The following is an 18,662-nucleotide window of genomic DNA, read 5'->3' as shown; positions in this document are numbered from 1 at the left end:
TTGTGTTTATAAGATGCAAAGCAATGTGTGCTCATGCTTCATTTGTAGAAAATCACATTTTTTTTCATCGATCCTACTTTGATTATGTACTGCTACTCAGCTAACATAAAAACAAATGTCATAACTTCATAGTTCCTCCGAAAGGCCCGCCCTCAAGAGGCTCTGATTGGTCAGCTTAAATAATATGCTGTGATTTGCGGATCGGCTCCATGTCACCAGGAAAAGCATTACGCTTCTATTAGCCCACGCTTATGAGCTGTGTACCCTGTCAGTCAGAGTAGCTGTTAGCCTTCTCAGCTTGAGCCTGAATCAGACAGAAAATGACACAGAGGACACAGCTAAACCTCATGCCTGTTGTCTAAAATAAAACCTGAGATATGTCTTTCACATATATTCGGGTTATAAGCTTGTGAAAGTGACATGAATCGTTTAAATATCTTCTTTGAGTTTATATGAGATGTAGAATGCAGGGAAAGTGTCTGCATAGATAGACACTGCAGCACTGGTGAAAAGTGTGGGTGTTTACAGCAGTTTGGCAGAAAATAATGTGCATTTGTAGCTAAATTGTTAACGGTGCCAAACAGCATTTTCTGTTGTTTAACTCCTTGATTACATTCTTGCTACAACAGTGTTAACACTAGACACTATGCATGTAAAAGATCAATTTGAACAAATAAAAAATACCTACAGGTTGTGGCTCACAATCCACAGCTTCTGCTAATATGGTTGGAGCTGCTCCTTCTTTGAGCAGTATTAGCTGAATCCAGCACTGAACTGGGAGAGATTCTGTAAGCTGTCCTTTGTCAAATGCTAGCTATATCTTTTTTTTATAATGCTCTGGAACATAAATATAATTAAACTATAAGTACTTCTCTCTTAGTGTCATCTCATTTGGAAGCCCAAATATAGAAACAGAAGAAGCTCTGTGGAAATAGCAGCATTTGGATGGCATTTTAGCTTTCTCTGCTATAACATTACAGTGCCTCTGGCTACGACCCTTTGCTGCGAGTAGTGTATGCACAAAGTGAATATGCATAAACCTGAAGCATTTGTGATCTCATTAACCCGCATGTATTTTTTTGTAGTCCCCAAACTTTGTTTGCTGTGGGCTTTGCTAAGCTAACTCTGTAAAAGACAAGGTCTCCTTTGCTTTAAAGTTTGAGTGTATTGCATCCAGAAATGTTATGTTCCCACAGCTTTATTAATCATCCACTAAAGTTTAAAATATGATTTCTTAGTGGACCACCCATTTAAAAGAATATGCTATCATGATATATCTTAGACCTGTTACTCCACTGAATTTACATCAGTGACGAAAGCTTTGTTAAATCACATTTATTTCTTCATTAAGGTCAAAAAATGTTGTGTGAGGCACTTTAATATTTTCTTCTAGTGAGGCCTTGGAGACGAAAATGTTGAGAATCTTTTATAAGAATATTTTTTTAAGGAACAATACATTTTAATGTGATTTTTGGTCTTTCCCCAAATAAACTAAAACTTTAAGACAGTGAATAACCTCAGGGGTTAATGGGTTATTTGTATGTCAGTCGTGTTGCATAGAATCTGCATCACTACAAAGAACAGCTAAACAACCAAGTGTGTGTCTGTGTGTAGAGTGGACTTTGTGTTGTTTGGCCAAAATAGCTGCCTGAAGGCATTGTAAATGTGGCCACTGAGTGAACAAACTTTCTAGGAAATGTTTTTAAAAAATGTGTGTTTACCTGAATTAACCCTAGAGTTGTGCCCTGGTCTGCCCTATGCTGTGCAAATGTGTGTGGTGTGTGTTCAAGGGTGTTAAAGTGCTGTTGGCTACAGGCAGAGTTGTGTGTGTGTGTTTTAAAAGGTTTTATGGTTATGTGTGTGCGCTTGTTAGTGCTCAGCTGTATAAGGGAGTATATGTATTTTACAGTGTGTGTGTGTGTGTGTGTGTCAAGTGTTTTCTAGTTGTGTGTTTGAGAGTTGTTTAGTGGTTGCATGTGTTTACTATGTAATGTTTTGTAAATTGTGTTTGCTGTAAATTTGTTGTGTGTTATTTGTTAGATTTTCTTTATTTAGTGGTTGTGTGTGCTGTGTAGGTTTTTAGTAGGTGTGTGTGTGTGTGTGTGTGTGTGTGTGTGTGTGTGTGTGTGTGTGTGTGTGTGTGTGTGTGTGTGTGTGTGTGTGTGTGTGTGTGTGTGTGTGTGTGTGTGTGTGTGTGTGTGTGTGTGTGTTCTATGCAATGTTTTTGATGGTGTGTGTGATGTATAGTTGTTTAGTGGATTTTTGTGAGTGTGTGCGTGCGTGCGTGTGTGAGAGAAAGAAAGAGAGAATGAGTAAGTGTGTTCTGCCTGTGTGTTGTTATTCAGTAGCAGTGTGTGTGTGTGTGTGCACCTGTGTAAATCTGAATGTGTGAGCGCATTTGTAAGTGTTCTACTATATAGAATAATATAATGTATGTGTTGTGTAGTGTGTTGTGGTTGTGTGTGTTTGTGCACATGTGTCTGTGTTGTATAAATGTTTGTGTAATCTGTAGCTTAGTAGTTCTATTTATTTGTGTGTGTACTGTGTAGTGTTTTTGGTTGAGTGTGTGCCCTGTGTAGGTTTCTGTTGGTTGTACATACATGTAGTTGTTTAGTGGCTGTGTATGTGGTTGTGTGTTTGTGTATGGTTATGAGGCAGCGCTGCACTCTGATCCTCCCCTGAGCTTTTCTTTCAGCCGTTAAAAAGACACAGGCTGTAAATGAATCCTCTTTTTACACGCCAGTTAAAAAGGACTTCAGAGTCACACGGGACCCCAGAGATCAGCCTGTCCTGACTCCCTCATCCCGCTACAGCCAGAGCCTGCCAAATCTCTCTGGCCCAGAGCCACCACTCGCTTCAGCTGAGGAACACAACAACGTTGATATGTTCATTTCAGCACAGCATGTACTGAATTCAGACATTTTACTATAAATCCTCAATGATATTAAATATGGCTGACATTAGTAACATTGACCGCACATAAATTTCATGTGTTTATGGGCCTCAAATTTGATAATGGGGGATCCAAGATGCCAATGCCGTTTCTTAAAAAAATGGTCCCGCCAACCAGTCAGTGTGGGCTATTGTATTCAAAGATCTTTATTTTCGATCGGGGAGCTTATTATCTTCTGTGGTACTTGCTGTTTGCTAGTTTGGACTCACTATTTAAAGCAGTAGATCGTCATGATGCCACAAAGATTGGAAACTGGAGTAAATCAGACAGAAGATAACCATCGTGAGTGATGATAATGCAACTGTCACCTCAGATGCTAACACCAGTGTTTTTGGAACTGGCATGTGACAGATTATTATGAAAATTGTGGAAATCATTTCAAAACTGAGTAATACTGCAAATACCGAGTTCACTGTCTTAACTCTTGCAACAACAACTATTGCAAAACTTGGTGACCATGAAAAAAAATAAAACTGAAACTGAGGACTGAATTTCTGCAGTGGAAGATGCTGCTGCCCTGGTTGGACATAAATACAAAAACTAAGTAAAAGAGACCGAAATAAGAATGAACCACCTACATATGTTTTATGCAGCGGATGCCGTTCCAGCTACAACACATCACTGGGAAACATCCATACACTCAGGTGCTCTGGTTTCCGCCACAAGTCCAAAGACATGTGCAACAGGTGAAGTGGGTTAGCTAAATTGTCCATAGTGTATGTGTGTGAATTAGGTGTTTCCTAGTGATGGGTTGCAGCTAGAAGGGCATCCACTGCGTAGAACAGATGCTGGATAGGTTGGTGGTTCATTCCACTGTGGTGACCCCTGTTAATAAAGGAACTAAGCCAAAAGCAAAATGATTGAATGAATTTGATGTCAATTAACTACACTGTACAATTAATGCAGTCAAACACACAGTTTATGTTGCCCCAACAAAAATGGATTCAGTTAACTTAATTGTTTTGAAAAAATGAAGGGTTTTGAATATAAAACTTGGTGACCGATATAAAAGTTGTATCTTAAAGTCCCTATAAACTTGAAACTGCAACTTTTTTTTATTATTGTGATGCAGTTCCTTGAGAAACGGAATACTAAACGACACAACAGTGGGTGTGGCTTGTTTTTCTACTGTGAGCTGATTGGATGTAGTAAAGTAGGCAGTTCATTCAGAAAGATGGGGAAATGATTTTGCGAAACAAACCTACAGTAACAGACACCTCCTGCTCACCATTTCTATTTGTTGTCAAAACTGACATTTAAAGCAGCTTGTTTAAGTATGTTAGCAATGCCCAAACAGATGAATAGGGTATATGCACAGCTAGTGTTTCTTCAATTACAGATAAACTTCCCGTGAACGGTTAATGTGAATTTTTTTCAATTTTATATGGTTCCTTTTACAGCGTTGATGCTGTAATGTAATTACAATATAATCAGTTTAATAGACTTCAACGTTCATTTAGTTGTTCAAGTGTAAAAATGAAAAGCCTTTAACATCCAAGCGCCCATAAGGATTAGCAGGCTAGTGCAGAAACTCTATTGAATATACTGAAAGTCCTTCCGCATACTTCTGCATATACCCTATTGTTTACCATGAAACTAGCAATGTGACTAGTGGGACTTTAAGTACTTTGAGCAAGCAATGATGTTTGGAATGTACGTTAAAGACAAATTGACACCTAACATTCATTCATTATCTTTTTTTGGCTTATCCAGCTTGTTTTTACGCAGTGGATGCCCTTCCAGCCGCAGCACATCTCTGGGAAAGAGAATCTAACATTGATCTACATTCTACATTCTAAATAATCTACATTCTAACTAAAACTAATGTGTACACCCTAACATAACAACCCATAATCCTCACTGATATTTGTCAACCTGAATTGGTTTGCCCCTAGTTTCATCCACTCAGTGTGTTTAGGATAATGTGTGCCTTAATGATGACCAAAGAGGGTCTTATGTACAGTTTGACATCTTCACTGAGGAAAAAGACACATAACACTAATAGAGAACCAATTAGAGGTACTGCAGTGTCATTACGGAGTTGTTGGTGCATCGATTGTGTGCTAGACAAAACAATTAATGTAGAATAAGAGAGAGTGTACTCTTTTCAATTTGAAAAACTCAAGTGGATACATAACGGCGGAAAATGGATTTCTGTCAGATAACTGAGAGTTCACTTTGCGGACATGATAATATTTGCTTGTGGTGATGCAATGCAAAACTGTTATAACACTTATAAAAACATTGCATTAATTGTATTTGTTGTTGATAGATCTGCTGATGGTGGCAAAATAATCACATTCTAAACATTTAAATGCATGTAGATTGACATGTGTGTATGTATATATATATATATATATATATATATATATATATATATATATATATATATATATATATATATATATATATATATATAAATAAGCTAACAGCTTAGCTAACAGCTAAAAACCTACATCACGTTAAGCTTTGGTGAAAGCGGAAATGTAAATTTCCAGTGCATTTGTTAGCTGGTCATTAGTGTCACCTGAATACCGTATGTGAAAATTTAATTGTAAGCCAAAACATCGAAATATTATGTTTTTCTTTCTTATTGATCAATATCTATTTGTGGGTCAATGGCTTTCTGGGATTTGTATTTTTATTAAAATTAAGGGAACTTATCAGATAATTTAATGGGCTAATTTAATTATTTTGTTCTGAAAATTAATGTATATCATTATACATTTCATAATTGGTAATGAAACATTGTCCTGGATTTTAATCTTCAGTTCAGTCATGGACTTGTATTTTGATTCACCTTTATCATAGTTTCCTATTTTAAGTGGAAGTTGGTCATATTTGTCCAGTGCTTGAAATTCAGTATCCATAAGTTATTTTCAATATCAAGCACACTTTTTCTATTGTGAAACATTTATTTAAACAAATTAATGGAATTTAAAATGGTCAACTTGTTTAAATTCAGCTTATATAAATTGTTTGCAAAAATTTGCAATGAACCTTTTTTTTCAGTGTAGTTTGAACAAAAAGAAAGCATAATTTTTAGACAAAAGTTTACTGAAGATAGTATAATGTTTTGTCAGTAGAATCCAGCTTCAACAGTGGTTCGTGGGCCACAATATCACACCAATTATACTCTTAACAGATGGTTCTGGTTGGGCAAAACATTGATGAAATTAGACAATCTCAATGTGTGCGTGTGTGTGTTTGAGTGTGCGTGCGGAATCCAGAACAGGTGCATGTAAGCGGAATTGATATATTTTATTTATTAAATGGATTTGATCGTAATAATCTACTGTAGGAAAAGTCTGTAAATAACGTAATATTGTAATTCTGTATAATTATATAATAATGTTATTCTGTAAACATTTAAAAAATATATATCTGTAGATTTATTATTTTTTGCACTTTATTTCAACAAAGAAATTTCACTGGAATTTTATGGTTTTTTATTTTATTTTGATTTTAAGGTCAAAGTCATTTGACCTTTTTTTTTAACGTTTTTTTTTTTGTACAGAGCAAGTAATTACAATTTATTACTTTAATTTTACATAATTTCAAATGTACTTAAAAAACAGGAAAAAACACTAAATAATATGGCAATTTTATTGTATAAAACAGGAAAATTGCTATAACTTGTCATTAATTATATAGTACATAAAATTACAGTCATGCTGTTAATTTACAGATATTGTTTGTAATTTTTACAGACTTTTTAATATAATTTAAAGTAACAAAAAATACTGCATAAATATTACTGTAATTTCTCTGTCATTCATTCATTCATTCATTTTCTTGTCGGGTTAGTCCCTTTATTAATCAGAATGAACCGCCAGTTTATCCAGCACATTTTTACGCAGCAGATGCCCTTCCAGCCGCAACCCATCTCTGGGAAACATCTACACACACATTCACACACACACACTTATACACTATGGACAATTTAGCATACCCAATTCACCTGTACCGCATGTCTTTGGACTGTGGGGGAAACTGGAGCACCCAGAAGAAACCCACGCGAGCGCAGGGAGAACATGCAAACTCCACACAGAAACGCCAACTGAGCCGAGGATCGAACCAGCGAACTTCTTGCTGTGAGGCGACAGCACTACCTACTGCGCCACCACTTCGCCGTAGTTTCTCTGTATAAAAAACAAAAATTTAAGTAATTTGTAATTTTGATGAAAGTACCTAAAATGAAAGTCAAACTGTTAATTTAGAGAGATTGTTTGCCATTTTACTAAGTTATGAATATATTTTGAAATGACAAAAAAATGCTGTTAAAAAAGATATTTTCTGTAAAATTAGGTTTTTGTTTTACAGTGTTGTATATAGAATTCAGAGTGTTAGACAGTCACTGTTAATAAAATAAAACATTTTAGCTGTTTCTTCAGGCTCAGCTTCTCGGCTTGACTTGGGTGGAAGTCACTTATTGAATTATGTATTTAATCAAGTTCAACATTGCAATTTGTGAAAGAAATGGGTGATGTCATGAAACAACTACGAAACATTTAAGGTCTACAAATCTTATCTGCACCTTTTGCAAAGCTGTGATCTTTCCAGCTGCAGTCGTTCTTTATCTGTCTGTATTCTCAATAGCCACATCCTCTCTCGCTCTCTCTCAGCAGTTCCTTTCTTTTCTATCTCCAGTAGCTGTGCCGTGTGGCTGTAAAATAACATCAAATTGCATGTACAAAAAAAATCAACATATAGACAATGTGATAATTAAAGCATAACAAACAACTTTGGGGTTTACTGACAAGGCTCTGATGTTCCTGACATTCATGCTGCACCATTTCCAGTCCCACACATCCCCATTAATGATGCCTGAGTCAATAATCAAATTTTAAAACAGTTGGGGATTAATCTACAATGATTTGCATGTGCATTTTGACACTAATCTAAAGTTATTTTCATGTGCATTTTAACAGTAAAACTAGCTCGAGTAAATTTTCAGCATGTGCTTTCAGATTGAGCAGCATTTACTATACAGAGAAGTACTTTACTGACAAACTACGCAAAATTCATTTATTCATTTTCTTTTTGGCTTAGTTCCTTATTCATCAGGGGTCGCCACAGCAGAATGAACCGCAAACTTATCCAGCCTATGTTTTACACAGCGAATGCCCTTTTCAGCCGCAACACATTGCTGGGAAACACCCATGCACTCTCATTCTTACACATACACTACGGACAAATGAGCTCACCCAATTCACCTATTGCGCATGTCTTTGGACTTGTGGGGGAAACCGGAGCACCCGAAGGAAACCCATGAACACTGGGAGAACATGCAAACTCCATACATAAATGCCAAATGACCCAACTGAGGCTCGAACCAGCAACCTTCTTGCTGAGAGGTAACAGCGATACCCACTGCGCCACTACTCTACCACAATGCAAAATTATGTTAAAAATGGATTTAATGAGATTAAAGCTTTTTGATTTAGTGGCTAATTCATATGAACTTGTAAGATCTGATTTGTGTTTTTTGGTACAATTTGCTCATCCCCCAATGATAGTTTGGTTTAGCAGTGGGGTTTGGTGCTTCCTTTTAACGATATATTTTCGGACGACTGAACTTGTATTCCTGTGAATTGCAGCCAAACTGACAAAATTAAAATAGTTGTTTCCTCGTGAGATTAGGCTGAAATATCACACTTTGTGATGCTTTGAAAACTCATTGCAGAAGGACTCATTGCAGAAAAAAACTCATTGCAGAGGCTATTATTTTGACAAAGCTAATTCATTGTTGGCGATATGTCAGGATTCTGCCACTCTGGTTTTGTTAATTCTTGTTTTGGTGGCAGAGTTCAGACCCTTGTCCTGTCTTGTCTTGTCTTGTATGTTGTGATGTTTTGCAAAGAAATTTCGGGTGGAGGATGCGCAGAAGTTTCAGTATCGAATACGTCATTGACAATTATCCCATTATCAAATCAGTTCTTGAACAAACCCCTATACATACCAAAGCTGTCTTACCTGCAGCATCTCACGACTTTAGCATCCCTCCACCATCCGTCACCTCACCTCTTGCATTGCATTCCCGGGGGGAGCATTCTGAGGCAAGGCTAGATACTTTGCTTGAATCCCAACTTCTCTTTGTTTCCTGAAAAGGGGAATAACTCGAGTTGGGGTGTCTCCTCGAGCTCAGACAGCACGCCAAATATGCTTTATACTTAAACAAATGCAAGTGTGAACTCGTGAAGTGCTCGGCTTGATTTTTCTCGGGTCAAGCACTCATTTTTTGTCATTGTGTCTTTTTTCATGAGCGCCGTCTCTGCTGCGTTTGGGCCATGCGCGTTTTTGGTCTGAGCGTGCTTGGGACGGGCTGTTTGTGTTTGTTTTGTTTGCAGAGTGATGTTTCATTCTCAGAGTCTCAGTCTAGTTGGTTTTGGTTTCGGTTGGCCCTGGGATGAACCATGCACATTGCATGTGTGAGTGCATGAGAGTTATTTATCGTGTACTTATGTCTTGCATTCAGTTTATGTTGTTGTTGTCTAAGCATGTGGCTCGGTGTTTACATTGTGGCTGTGTGCTTTAGTGTTGACTCATGTAAACACGCAGTTAATGAGTTCTCTCATTGGCTGCGTGTTCTAGTCTCGTTTTATGTAAGCACAAGGCTTGTAAGGGTGCCACAATTTCGATTAAATCTAAATTGATTAAAATTCATGCTCAATCTCGATTATCAAATCAAAAAATAGAATCGTCGATGCTGCCACAACCCCATGTCACGTCAACTTGGCTTGTCAAAAAAAAAAAAAAAAACACGCTTGTTGAAATGCTGCGAGTCAACCTAACAGCTACAAAAAACAGCCAAAAGATAGCATGGCGACTGGAGACGCAGGAGACCTGTCGATAGAACTTGAAAAACCCTGCAGAGGATACAGACACTGTAGCAACCAGTAGAGGCAGCCCTCCAGCAAAGAGAAAAGCACTCAGTGAACTGTTCGTTTTTTTTTTTTTTATTTAGATGAATCATCAGAAACCAAACCATGGCCTGATGTTGTAAAAGACTAGATTCAGCTATACAAAATGGTTAAAATTTTCGTAGATTCAAATCCACTGAAATGGTGGAGAGATAACGAGAACCAGTACCCAAATTAGTCCAAGCTTGCCAAACATCATCTTGCTGTTCAAGCAAAAAGAATGGCAAGTGAAAGAGTGTTCTCAACAGCTGGGGACATCTCAAAGACATCTCCTCAGATAATTTGGGCATTCTTATTTTCTTAAAGAAGAACATGAATCTATAAAAACATATCTGCCCATAGAAATGTAAATAGCTAATATTTTTGACAGTATTTTTACAATAATTTTAGCAGTTCTCTTTTTATATTCCTTTTACACAAGAACTTGAAACTGCTATATTTTGTGAACTTGACTGTCATCATCTGTGAAAAAAACTGCAGTTACAAAAGAGAAATTAGATGGCAGGTTATTTTGTATAAGTTTCCAATTGACTGAAGATATAAGTTATTGGTATATTATATTGTTAATAAACTTTTTTAAATTTGACAATGTTGTGTGGTACATTGCAAACAAAGGTCAGATATTATTATATTGCATAAAGTCTCAAAATGGCATAGCTTGTGCTTTCAAATTTGCCTCAAATCAGCCTGATCTCTGAAGGAAACATAAGTATTTTACGTTTTGTGAATTTAGTGGCTAATTTGTACGAATTCAGACGAGTTCAGTTGTACGAAAATGTATAATTTTAAAAAGGAGGCGTGGCACCCAACCCCACTCCTAACCCCAACCGTCCTTAGGGGATGAGCAAATCATACTAAATTGTATGAATTAGATTGTACGAATTCATACGAATTGGCCACTAAATCAAAAAGTTACGAATTGCCGTGAGATTGAATTGGTTTCTGACGGTGTGTAATAACCTTGGAAAAAAATATCACGGTTGCACGGTATACCAGTAATGCGATTACTGCTCTAAAATAAGTTCTTCATAAATGTCTGTGTAAAAAAAAAAAACATTTAACAGAAAATAATTTATTTTTGAAAATATTTATAATATTTTGGAGCAGTAAACATGGTCAAAATAAATAATTCAAATAAATAATTTTCTGATTTTTAGTTTTCTTCATTAGTTTTCTTCATTAGTTTCAAAAACACAGATATATTTACAAGACATAATAAAACATTTTAAAAAAACAAAACCTTTGGGTATACATTAGGAACAGTGTAACAGAAAAATGTTGCGGTTTTAACTGTAATGGTTGTTGTTCTGTATGTAAATTGTCTTTTCCTTCAGTTAAAAATATTTTATTCAATCAAATATAGGTGTGAACTCATGAAATGTATATATTTCAGTATAGTTTTAGTGTAGTATCAAAATCAAAATTTAGCTGAGGATGATTTAGTGACAGTCGAGTCTTCACATTGATCCTGTGGGCCAGCTTGATCACCTGCTCACACCTGAAGTTCTGCACGATGGACATCCAGTGTTCTCTAGCCTCTGGGTCCTAGACTGCAGCTCTGCACAAATAGTTTGGCCAGAAGAGAAATGGTTGTGCCCCACTGAGCCTGGTTTCTCTCGAGGGTTTTATTCCTTTACTTTCGTCAACTGGTGAAGTTTTGTTGCTTGCCACTGGCTTGCTTCGTTTGGGACTTGTTTAGCTGCGCATCGATGGATTTGTTCTTCAGTGTTTGGATTTTCAGCAGTGAAAATAAATCACACTAACCTGAACTTCAACTCTGAAAACTGGACTGACACTGTTTCAATTTTGCTACAACTTCTATGTTATGCTGCTTTGACCCAATCTACATTGTAAAAGCACTATAGAAATTAAAATGAATTGAACTGAATCATTTTTGTAGATGTACACTGTAGATGTATCCAATATCATATACTGTAATAGCCAATCTGTTATTATAAACTCTACCAATTTAATAAGAATAAAAAACATCATGTAGTACATTTAGCACACACAAACAAATCTTTCCATTGTAGGGAGAAAAAAGGAGTTTTAAAAATAATGCAGTCTGTTCCCGGCTTAAAGATGTGAAACTCAAACAAAACAAAAAACTATCTGAAAGCTCATTACAGTGAAGCTAAACATGATTTAGCATATTTGGATTGTTCTTATTTGAACATTTGATGCAATTTCATTTGTTCCAATTTGGGTGCAATTTCAGTCTGTTTACAAGCTCAAAGACATTCGTGTCATTGCCGATGACGACAAAGGAAAACATTATCTGCATGACTGCCTGATTACCTGATTTGTACGATTTTATTCATCGAATTATTCATTAAAAATGTTGCAGGCGGCATTCAGGATATTCAGCCTCGCTGAATTTATCCCAGAGTTTTTACCTCGGAGGCACAGGCGCACTTTTTAGAGGTTATGTATATGAATTACATCACACACTTACTCAATTTCTGAATCAAACGCTTTGCTCACTGAGTCCTATAATGAAAGGGGATATTTTAGTCCTTTAGTGGAATACAAAATCTCGGATGTGTGTTCATTTTGACAGCCAAATATTACAGACAGCAACATTAGGCTCTTGACCTTCGGAAATAATTTGTCTTGAGAACACTGCAGATCAAATATTTCTCCCTTTGTATCTGTTAGTCCGCATCACCCAGCTTGTCTCTCTAAATACTATATTTAAATGTCTACATCAAAGCATTTGTGATAGTACAAAGCGTCTCTTGTTTCCTCCATAATCACCAAGATGCTGCTTTTCATATTTTACGTCTTACATTTCCCTGAGTTGCTATTAGCTGCCACACTCGTGCATCTATTAACGTCCCTTATTTCTCATCCCTAGACACAAAAGAATCTAATTGAGCCATCAATTCCTCGCCCATTTACAGGACTCGTTGCTTCATTATCATTTGATAGTAGTGATTTTGATCTTATTCTACAGGGCGATGATTATGAGCTTTAGACCCCAGAGGCTATGAGCAATGAAAATAGTACATGCAAATAATCTCTGAGTAGCAAGTAGTTTGTTAAGAAGCATGAGGTGTGTGTGTGTGTGTGTGTGTGTGTGTGTGCGTGTGTGCGTGCGTGCGTGCGTGCGTGCGTGCGTGCGTGCGTGCGTGTGCGTGTGTGTGTGTTCGTGTTTTGTACTGTATGTGTGTGATTAAATCGACAACACCGAGGCATTTCTGCCCTTCTGATGTCAGTTTAAGATGCGTTTTTTATGAGTGTGGTCATTAAATGTCTTAAAATAGGAATGGTCATTTGTATGTGGCAGTATGAATAGTTCTCTACTAACAACATTTATTTATTTATGTATTTGTTAATTTGTTTGTTTTGATTTCTAATTATTATTGGAATTATTGATTCATTATGGATTTTGTAAATGCTCATGCATATGAATTAAATCTGCCATTTATTTTGTAGTGTAAGGTCCACCCAGTTGGCCCAATGGAGGTGTCCACTGGTGGATAAAGGTTCACTGCCTGTTCGGTCTTTTCAGTGGACAATGTTGATTTACTTCAAATTTAACACATATCTGATTCCAATTTGAATATGAAGTGATTTAGAACAATAATATATTTATCTTTCGTTTTGTCTGACTCCAATCATACAACGTTAAAAAGATTATATCAATGTATAATTTTGATAAATGTTTGAACCTTTTATCTTCACTTGTAACTATTACATTTGTTCATTCATTCATTTTGTCACTCTGTAAAATCTCAGCTGTCATAAAGTCAGAATGAATGACAATGAAGAAACGCTAAGCATGAAAGAAAACGCCCCCGGAGTTTGACGTCATCCACATGTGACACTTTTACTATCCTGTGTTCGGAAATTGTTCCTTAGAATAAACGTAAACAATCTATAACAGCAATTTTGCACACGGCGTGTCTCAATAAGAAAACAGGAAGAAAAATCTTTTTGACATTTCCCTGCGATCATTTGAATTGTTGCATGGATTGCGTCATCTTATTCGGAGTTGCTATTGGTTCTCTGTTGATACACTGCAGGAAAGTGTATGAAATCTTATATACGCTCCACATTCATCATGTGAGTTTGTGACAGAAGAAGAATAATGGCAAAGCAAAGTGATCTATTACTAAAGGAGACTGAGCTGTGCAGTTTAGACGTACTACTTTTGCATGGTCAGTCTTTTCAGTCAGTTATGTAATACACATCCTGTTGAATGAAGGATTATTACAAGTTTTTAAACATTTAAATACAAGTTAAAGAAATGGCTAATAAAATTCTTTTTTTTTTTTGCTTTTTATTAAACTCTTGTTATCGTTTTGATTATTGTACGTGTAATAATGTAATTTTTGTTTTAGGTGCCCTTTTTTAAAGTCTGGCAGTGGGCAACAGTTTGTGGCTAACTAAAATAATACAGAATTTAAATATCCGTCTTTGCATGACGCCAATTTTCAGCTAGAATTTTAATATTGCGACACTTCTATTTTTTATTTTTATTTATTCATTTTTTTGGTTTGTATCCAGATACATCATTACTACCACAATGTGACTTTTAGGTATTAATGTTGTATTTTCAATTATTAAGACAGAATTTCAATCATATCACTTATCTGTCAGAATTTTAATATCAGTACATCTCTACTTTTGTGTTCTGTGATCTACTTAATGTCATTAATAGTGTTACATGAATTGGTTTTAAGGTTTATTTTTTTGCCTTCGATTTATTTACATTAAGAAAAGTGTTTTTTATCCTGACCTGATTATGTAACATCATTACTCTGTAAAAAATTATGGGTTGTCATAACCTACTTAGTGTCAAATGGACAAATCGATTTCAGATTTTAATTTAATACTCCACCCAGTGTTGGATTACAACAACCTGGCATTTTTAGACTAATTTTCTTATTAAATTTTGTTTATTCATTCATTTTCTTGTCAGCTTAGTCCCTTTATTAATCTGGGGTCGCCACAGCGGAATGAACCGACAACTTATCCAGCACGTTTTTATGCAGCAGATGCCCTTACAGCCGCAACCCATCTCTGGGACACATCCACACACACTCATTCACACACATACACTATGGACAATTTAGCCTACCCAATTCACCCACATGTCTTTGGACTTGTAGAGGAAACCAGAACACCCGGAGAAAACCCACAAGAACGCAAGGAGAACATGCAAACTCTGCACAGAAATGCCAACTGACCCAGCCGAGACTCAAACCAGCGACCTTCTTGCTGTGAGGCGACAGCACAACCTACTGCGCCACTGCATAGCCCCAATTTAGTTTATTATATAATTTTTTTTTTTTTAAATTTTCGCAATTATTATTATTATTATTACAGATTTTTGTTTTCTGATTACATAACATCATTATTCTGGAATCAATGTTAGGTTTAATGCTAATTATCCATGTATTGTATTGGATATCCATGGATCAATGTGGTGTATCCATCAAAGCTAATAATCTATGACTCTCATCCTGTACCTTAAGTAGGCCAAAATGTTTTGTGTTAGTTAAATTTAGCGTTCACATTCTCCCACTGCAGTTTCCTGTCACGTCTCATTTAAAGACGTGAATTAACCATAAATTCTCATAATTTCAAAGAAAGAAGCCAAATGTTCGTGGGCCAGCGGGACTGTTTCCAACCAGCCTGACTGTGTGATATAATATCCACAAACAATAACACCTAGTGCCAGGAGGGCTTTAAAATTTGATTTGATCTGGATTTTGACTGCATATCTGCTGCTTGTGAGTAAATGTGGCCGCAGCTTGACACATATACGCACTGTGACAGGAAATCGAGGATAACTTGCTGATGCGCTAACAAAAAAAATAGGTTATGATCATGTTTGAAACACTGCATTAAGATTATAATGAGTATTTGGACCAAAGTCTTCACTCCTTATCCAATCTGGGAATATTTACATAAAAGCAAGTCCACTGAGAAAGAAAACTGTCCTGCACATCTTAAGCAAGCTTAGACAGACTAGACTAGTTTAGCTTTAAATATCAACCAGTTCCTGTCTCTCTTGTGGTGAAGTTCATTTCCTGTAGCTCTGCTGTAGTCAGACTCTTTCTGTTAAGACTGTTGACTTTTCACAGAGATGGATTTATTGATTATAGCGACAATTTCTAAATTTCTACTATTTTTATGGCTGATACGAGGTAAGAAAGGCTTTCGTTTTTCAACATTTAGTTGACGTATCTGTCACAAGAATAGTAGATCAGTAATGTGACACTCATGTATTTGTTCTTTGTACTGTATTAATTCATTAAAAAATGCATTAAATCATACATAAAGTGACCTAATGGCTACTCTTCTATGATGATTGTACTTTAAAATTGTGCTAAAGGGATAATTCACCTAAAAATGAAAATATACAGACTATTTACTGTTATCGCTGTCAAGTGGTTCCAAACCTTTGAGTTTCACTCTAAAATATGCTGGGTTCCACACAATCAATTTATGTCGAGACAAGGAATTAAGTTAACTCATGAGTTTTTAAACATTTAAGTGGATTGAACATGAAACAACATGAAGTTGTCCCCCAAAAACCTCAATAATTGGGTTGTTTCAGCTCATTTTAATAAGTAGTTTCTCTGAAGCACAGTATAAAAGCTTCATAATCTCTTTTCAAAGCCACTAACTCATTCTGACACCCCAAAAAGCTGGTGGTCCACAAAAACAATGCATGACTGGACATACTGCCAAGAATCTCAATGGGCAATCGGTTTAACACTGATTCATGAATTTATTTTTTTTTAATTTTTTGCCAACTTAGCACTGAAAAGGGTAAGGATCTGTATCTCAGCATACAGTGTCCAAACATTTATTGGAATTTGGACTGAAAGCCCTGCAGTGACCAAACTCTCATCAGCAAAATGAATCAAAACCTAAATAAATTAAACCTTTGCAGGTTTAATTTAGATGGAGTCTCCTAAAGAAGTTTGTTTGTCAATGAAAGATGGAAGGCTTTATTGTTTGGAGGATGATTTTGGAGATGTTTTGGCTACTCGCATTTATTGTCCAATCAGACAGCAACATTCATGCAGGACAATGAGTCCTGTGAGATATTAATGACTGATGAGACTAGTGATGTCCTGTTAGAGACTTGTGTTTACCTTTGAGAGACTAGTGTTCTCTGTTATACACTAGTGTTTACCTGTGGGATTCTAGTGATGTCTGTTATGCCAAGTTCAGACTGCAGGATTTTCAAAGTAGTCATGTCCTGGATGTTTTCACACTGCATGACTATCTGGGTTAGGGTTCTGTCGGCCCTGTGTTTACAATGTTGGCTGGATTGTCGACAGGAGAGTTCACACTGCATGACTTTAAATTATTAAGAATCAATGACAACTTTGTCCTAACTACGTCTCACAAGCAATCAAACACGAAAAATGACATGGAAACAACGCAAGGTCACGTAATTTTTATTTCGTTATTACCTACACAATGGAAAAAGAAGGCTTTAGCTTTAGAACATGTAGCTATTTATGTTGCTTATCTGGCTTTTGAAGAGAATTAACATTCTCTCCTCAACATTTTTTTACTTTTTGACCTGATTGTGATATTATTCAAATGACACGTCAAACAGACACAGTGCTCCTGCCAAATTTACACTTGTTTTTCCTCCATTTCTTTAGTCCAAATAAACTGAAAATGAGCGCTTTTAACTTCACCCCCAACCTCCCACTGGCCTGCAGGTACCCGTAGTGAATGCTGCTCTCTCATTGGCTGTAGGTGATTGCAGATGTTATTTTCTGTCAAAACACATTTTACACGGCATGATTTGAATCGCTGACAGCTCTAGAAATTTAGAATGCCAAATATCTCACGGGCGTCAGCGACTTATCAGCGATTCTCTCATATCGTGTCCTTGCTTGTTCATATGTGTGACTGTCACGCGAACAAGCACTGATTTGCCTGTGATTTCAGGCATTTGTTGCCGATTTCTCAACCTGTTGGCGAGTCAAAATCGGGGCTAAAATCCTGCAGTCTAAACTCTGCATTAGAGACGCAGTATTCACCTGAGAAAGAATAGTGATGTTTGTCAGAGATTAGTGTTCACCTGTGAGAGACTAGTGATCTCTGTAAGAGACTAGTGTTCACCTAAGGGAGACTAGTGATCTCTGTAAGAGACTAGTGTTCACCTGAGGGAGACTAGTGATCTCTTTTAGAGACCAGTGTTCACCTGAGGGAGACTATCGATGTCTGTTATGCTGCGTTCACACCAGATGCGGAACGCGCGTCAAGCGCAAGTGATTTACATGTTAAGTCAATGCAAACGCTCGAATAGACATCCTACGGCGCGATACACGCGAAAGGTGCGGCGCGAATTGTGCGAATGGCGCGGGACGATTTGAGCATTTTGCACGTTTGACGTGCTTAACGAGCGTTTCGCGCGAATCTCTCAAGTTCGAAAATCTGAACTGCAGCGGACATTCGCGCCACGTTAACCAATCAGAAGCGGTTCTTGTGGGGGCGTGATTGTGACGTAGAACCTGTTGATGGTGTCCCGGGGCAAATCGTCCAGGCGACACCAACAACAAGTCATCAAACTGGGCTTGGCTCAGTCAGAGGCACCGCTAGAGGCTAGTGTTCACCTGTGAGAGACTAGTGATGTCTGTTAGAGACTAGTGTTCACCTGTGAGTGACTATTAGTGTCCTGTTATAGACTAGTGCTGACCGGTGAGAGTCAAGTGTTCACCTGTGAGAGACTAGTGATATCTGTTAGAGATTAGTATTTACCTGTGAGAGAACAGTGATCTCTATTAGAGACTAGTGATCTCTGT

General features: G+C 36.9%; 1 protein-coding gene across 15 annotated transcripts in view; it reads left to right on the top strand.

Annotated features, from left to right (window-relative positions):
- The window catches only part of si:ch1073-15f19.2, a 78,057-nt gene that overhangs the window by 45,836 nt on the left and 13,559 nt on the right, over nucleotides 1-18,662 (top strand). The window contains exon 1 of one of the 15 annotated variants that reach the window (XM_087270627.1): nucleotides 15,659-16,034. The exons of the other annotated variants lie outside the window; for them this stretch is intronic. Coding sequence (XP_087126753.1) covers nucleotides 15,974-16,034 — 61 coding nt within the window. The 5' untranslated portion in view covers nucleotides 15,659-15,973. Of the gene's footprint in view, nucleotides 1-15,658; nucleotides 16,035-18,662 lie in introns of those variants that run through there. 15 annotated transcript variants of the gene reach the window in all.

This window comes from Danio rerio, chromosome 10 (genome assembly GCF_052040795.2).
Source record: "Danio rerio strain M-AB ecotype USA chromosome 10, GRCz13ab, whole genome shotgun sequence".
NCBI lineage: Eukaryota > Metazoa > Chordata > Actinopteri > Cypriniformes > Danionidae > Danio > Danio rerio.
Note: the sequence above shows the minus strand (reverse complement) of the source record. Positions and strands in the feature narration are given on the sequence as shown.